This window comes from Musa acuminata, chromosome BXJ3-1 (assembly GCF_036884655.1).
Source record: "Musa acuminata AAA Group cultivar baxijiao chromosome BXJ3-1, Cavendish_Baxijiao_AAA, whole genome shotgun sequence".
In the NCBI taxonomy this organism is placed as follows: Eukaryota; Viridiplantae; Streptophyta; class Magnoliopsida; order Zingiberales; family Musaceae; genus Musa; species Musa acuminata.
The window spans coordinates 17,077,049-17,082,500 of NC_088349.1; the positions used below are offsets into that span (position 1 = coordinate 17,077,049).

At 41.9% G+C, this 5,452-nt stretch overlaps 1 protein-coding gene and 1 pseudogene across 1 annotated transcript; both read right to left on the bottom strand.

Annotated features, from left to right (window-relative positions):
• Positions 1-978: 978 nt before the first annotated feature.
• Positions 979-4,243, bottom strand: LOC103998564 (protein YIP4a-like; annotated as a pseudogene).
• Positions 4,244-4,703: 460 nt separating this feature from the next.
• On the bottom strand, positions 4,704-5,363 carry LOC135629723 (histone H3.2). The gene has a single exon (XM_065137575.1). The coding sequence runs from the start codon at positions 5,303-5,305 to the stop codon at positions 4,895-4,897; it is 411 nt and encodes a 136-aa protein (XP_064993647.1). The 5' UTR covers positions 5,306-5,363; the 3' UTR covers positions 4,704-4,894.
• Between the last annotated feature and the right edge of the window lie 89 nt (positions 5,364-5,452).

Sequence of the window (5,452 nt, forward strand, 5' to 3'; positions counted from 1 at the left end):
TTGTGAGCGCGCAAAAAAAAAAAACAAAGAAAGTCCCTCCATATAGATTATTATGTGCTTCATGCTCGAGAAATTTGTCTTCATTGGTTGTCCATAAATGGGGATGTTTTCTTTCCACCTGCAACTCCTATTGAAAAACCGTGAGCCATCCAACAAAAAATATCTTTACTTCTAATTTGAAACAGTGAATATGAAGTCAAAAAATATTTACAATGACTAGAGCAGGAGAAAAGGGGTTTCTGTTTAAGGACTCAACAAAAAATCTAGTGAAAATTTCGGTGAAAAGTGGCAGAGCACTCGCGTTTCTCTGGTAGAATGCCATCGATGTAAACAATAAAAAAAAGCAGCTGGAAAAGATGACCACCAAGCACAAGTACTAGATACAAATTTGAAAATTCTGTGCTACTCGCACCGATGGCAAATGATTCATTTTTCTTCTAATAGAGCAAACCTAGAAATTTAGTAGTAAACGTATCATCCATGATGATTGAGAGTAACCGATTTAGACCCAAGATTTACTTAAGTTTAAGCATAAAGATAATGGCACAGATACAAGAGTATAAAAGTAAAATAATGGACAACTCTAATGCGAAGTAACTACGTCATCAAAATGTGCGCAAAGCAAATCTATGGACAAATAGAAAACTTCAGTGGATTCTGAAACAAGTGATATCATAATATATAAAACAAAACAAAACAGGCTTGATAATAATTCAGTGTTATCGTCAACCTATAACGGATCCAAGTAGGAATAATTACTTATGGTTCACATGCAAGTATACGGAACAAAGCTCAGAGGAAGTTCGATATACAACAAATCCCACCATATTCAAGCAAGTAGAACTCTTTACCCAAATGGCTGAAGATCTCAATAACGTAGATTAGTAAGAACAAAACAGCAATTGGAAGCTAAATGATAAACTCAAAGCAAGTCAATAAGTTCTGCAAAATAAATGCACCTTCTGATAAGGCCAAAGATACATACATACTGTTATTAGCCAAAGTAGCAAGTGTGACACGAAACATCAAGATAACATGTGACTAACAGTAGACTAATCATCTAGGCATATAATAGAAATTTGAAACAAAAGATATTTGCAATAAGTGACGAGATTAATAAGAAGTTCAAAATACAACCATGAACTTCTCTTGGCAATAAGAGCTGAGTACACACATAAGCTACACTTTTACATACATTTGACAGATGAAAAGAACAGAGACCAATGCCAATAAAACCATTTCTTCTCCAAATAATTCAAGGTTTTCATTATGTTATGAAAGCGACCTGTCCAAGAAGCACCAAGAAAGACGGTCAAACTTCCAAGCTTCTTTTGTGGTAAATTGTAAGATTACACTGTAATTTTTCTTTTTATTTACATTCTGATGGTGAATTGTGACACTTCAAAGTATTCAACACGAATATGGACACATTGAAATGCACACCAAATAAACACATTTTACAACTCAGCCAAAGTGGACTCCAGTCCCTAAAACCCCCAAATAGACCTAGTAATACCATCCCCCAAAAAAGAGCAATGACATGTAAATTATCTGTCTATAATTGTATGTTTGGCTGGTAGGATGAAAGAGTTGACTTGAGGTATAGAAACTAAACCAAACTCATCAGATATATGTCTTAATCTATTGCAATGATGAAAAAGCCAACAGATATATACATGAGGAAAACAGGATATAAGGCTAAGGCCTTTCTTCTGGGATTAACAGCGGGACTTATGAAGGGATATGCTGCCCAACAGCTCCATGCCAATGTCATAGAGACGACAACTATCTTAATTATAACATTGCCTTCTAGCATGCAGACTAGAGCTCCTACAGCCAGAGGGAAAAGGCAATAGCCAAGAAGACTCAGACTTTGGAAGAAGATGATATGTCCACCCTAATCCAGTAAGAAAAATAAAAATGTTAATACAAAATCCCTCATCAAACGTATGCTGCAAAATAAAGAAAATTAAAACAGACAGGACTCATGTGAGCCGCTTACCAGAAGTAGAACATTCAATGTCAGAATCATAGCACCAGCAGTGATGACTGCAAATGCAACAGCAAAGACTTCCGACTGGGACAATAAAAACAAGAACATGAAGACATAAGCCCTTGGTATAAGAGGCAATCATTTAGCAATGCATAAAAGATAAATTGTGAGGAACTATCAGATATGCTCATCCAATTGACAAAATCAAGCCTCTCCACCCTCAGTGTACAATTCTAGCCCATGAATAATACATAGAGATTTTACAGAAGTTGAGGACAATTCTAGCACATTGTACAATTCTGGACCAAAACTGGACTTAAGGAGGGAAGCTTGTTCTTTCAATTTCTCACTAAATTTTACAGAATCTAAGATGAATAGAGAATGTAAATTATTTTTATCATAACTGGACAGAATGAGGCATTCTAACAGGAAAAAAGAAGAATAAGAAGAAGGAAAAGGAAAAAAGAGGAACCCTACCATTATGAGTCCAATATAGATTTCAGGATCAAATATGTTGTTAGACCAGCAACGAGAAGAAGGGAGGAGCAACGAAATAGGCAAACTGCTTAGGAGTAAGGTAATCAACCTGGGAGAGAGAGTGTAACGACCCACATGGTAGAAAACAACAAACTAAGATTAGGAAAGGGTTGTTATGATTAAGAAAAGATATATGGTCAAGTTTTATTTCTCTGCACCATATGAGATTAACAATCAACAGAAGATGTTATGAGTGAACCGTTTTAGTTAGCATACATGAATTAACAAAGCCTGAACTGCTTGTTAAGGATCACTATTTAGCAGCATTCACACCTATAGGCCCAGAACAAAACATGCAATGCTGCAGGTACAGCAAATAGCTGCAACTTCAAACCACTATAGCTTTTTTTATTTTTGGAATGGTGCTTAGTACTAAAATAACTGCACCTCATTTGGCATTTGCCAAAATAATATTATAAAATGGCTCAAACAACAACCTTGAATTATTCCGAATTAAGGTGTAGTTAAAATTGGACGAGGTTGTCAGGCAAAACATAATACCTAATTTACTTTGTCAACCAAAACTCTGTTGTTTTACTTTGCTGGTAGCATGAATGTCTATGCTAACGGGGCAGTTGGGTCAGAAAAAATTAGTCATCCTTGACTTTCTTGCATCCAATATTGCTAAGACTTCTTTGTGTCCAGAAAGTCATAGAATATCACCAAAAATAACTTTCAGTCATGCAGAAGGTTAACCATAACATCTCGCAGGAACATGTCAAATACAAGGTCAAGTGTTTTTGCCAAACCAACTATATCATCAATGGATGCCTAGATCCACATTGGTCTACCTTTTCTTTTTGTCCAGAACTTAGTATACCTTAATTATGTCAACCTATAAGTCATATAAACTTATTACACCAAAAGAAAATAGATATTTCCTTCCAAAAGAGATTATTATAGTTAAGAACATTGACACTGCATCTAATGCTTATGATCTAATTACCTAAGAATTTGTTTCAACTATGCCATTTTTCACTTTCATCTACCATAATTCCCACATAAAAGAGAAACCATCAAGTATTTGCTGGTACCACTATCGAGACCTCAATGAAAGCAAGCTTCGATCTAGAAGCCCGTGATCGATCTGACCTTCTTGACCGATGCAGACCAAGAAAGAGTGAGACCAAGGAACACGATGAAGAAGAAGGGCCCCCAAAGATCCCAATCCCTCAGCGCCCTCCCCGGATCCTCTCTATACGGATTCGGTCAAACCACCAGCTTCAGATTGCTTACGATCCGCGTCAGATCTCGCTTCACCGTGTCCCAGACGGGCTCGGTCAGAGTGTCGGGAGGCGACCCCAGCGCGCCAGTGGAGATGCCTATCCGGGGGCTCCCACCTGGCGAGGTGGCGGCGGCAGCGGGCACAGAGGGCACGACCGGGGTAGGGGAGGAAGAGGGCCGCACCTTCTGGTAGGGCGGCAAGGTGAAGGGAGAATGGGAGACGGGGATGGAAGCGCGAGAGGGGCTAGGGGGGCGGGCGGGGAGGACGGTGGCAGTGTGGGTGCCGGCGTTGATGAGGTTCTCTATCTCGTCGATGTCGGACTGGGAGGAGGGATGAAGCGGCATCGTATCCCCATAAGACATCTTCGCAGCCCGCGCCGGCGAACCGCCGGATCGGAAGAGGGGAGAGGGCTTCGAACTCGAGAGGAAGAGGGTCGCGTTGTTTGTTGTACGTGTTCATTCAGTCTCTTTTAGAAGAGGGTTTGCTTAGGCTGGGCGAGTTAGGCGAGTTAAGCGTGATAAGCAACAAATGACCTGGGAACGGATCGGATCGTGCAGCTGATCGGAACCCGATCCGACCCATTCGAATTTAGGGCTTCAATAATACCGGACAGAATAGCATGGCTCGTGGCCGGGTCGGTTTATTTCGCTGAACCATAAGCGCCGAGATTCGTGCTGTAAACAGATCACCCTTTGATGCATCGCCGGATCCCATATCTGTGATTTCTCTTTCTAGGTGCAGAAAGAACCATTAATATGATGCAAACTGAAACTACATGAATATTTCGAGTAAAGCAAGCATAAGAAAAATCATTTTGATACATCACCTGAAGATTCAATTCGACAAGAAAAAATATTAGGCTTCAATTTTGTTTGATGGAATGCTAGAGATACGTGGTTCTCTTGACACTGTTGCAAGCCATACATTTACCCTCTTAGGCAAACAATGTTTCAGAATGAGTCATAATGCAATGTCATAACTCGACCGATAAGTTTAGTTCGAACAGGAACAACATCCATAAGAATAACACCAAGATACAACTTCCCACGGCTTGTCTTTCTACACCCGTTCGAGTTCAAGCCCTCGACAAAAGGGAAGGATGTGGCAAGACGAGAGATCCCAAAGGGGAGGTAGACACATCAAGCCCTCTCACCGCGGATCCTGCGAGCGAGCTGGATATCCTTGGGCATGATGGTTACTCTCTTCGCATGGATCGCGCAGAGATTGGTGTCCTCGAAGAGGCCAACCAGATAGGCCTCGGCCGCCTCCTGAAGGGCCGCCACAGCGGAGCTCTGGAACCGGAGGTCCGTCTTGAAGTCCTGCGCGATCTCCCGCACCAACCTCTGGAAGGGCAGCTTCCGGATCAGCAACTCCGTGCTCTTCTGGTACTTACGGATCTCCCTGAGCGCCACCGTCCCGGGCCGGAAACGGTGAGGCTTCTTCACGCCACCGGTCGCGGGGGCCGACTTCCTGGCTGCCTTCGTCGCCAGCTGTTTCCTCGGTGCCTTCCCCCCGGTGGACTTCCGCGCCGTCTGCTTCGTCCTCGCCATTTCAACCGATCGTAGATCGGCAATAGTAGGGTTTGGAGGTTGAGAAGCGTGAATGGGATGATTCATTGAGGTTTGGGGATGCGATTGGTTATATAGGGGGAAGAGGCGGGATTGGGGAATGAACTTGGGAAAAACGCGGTATCGCGT

Excerpts from the sequence above, each read along its gene's own strand:
- LOC135629723 (XM_065137575.1), bottom strand. The coding sequence starts at position 5,305 with ATGGCGAGGACGAAGCAGACGGCGCGGAAGTCCACCGGGGGGAAGGCA.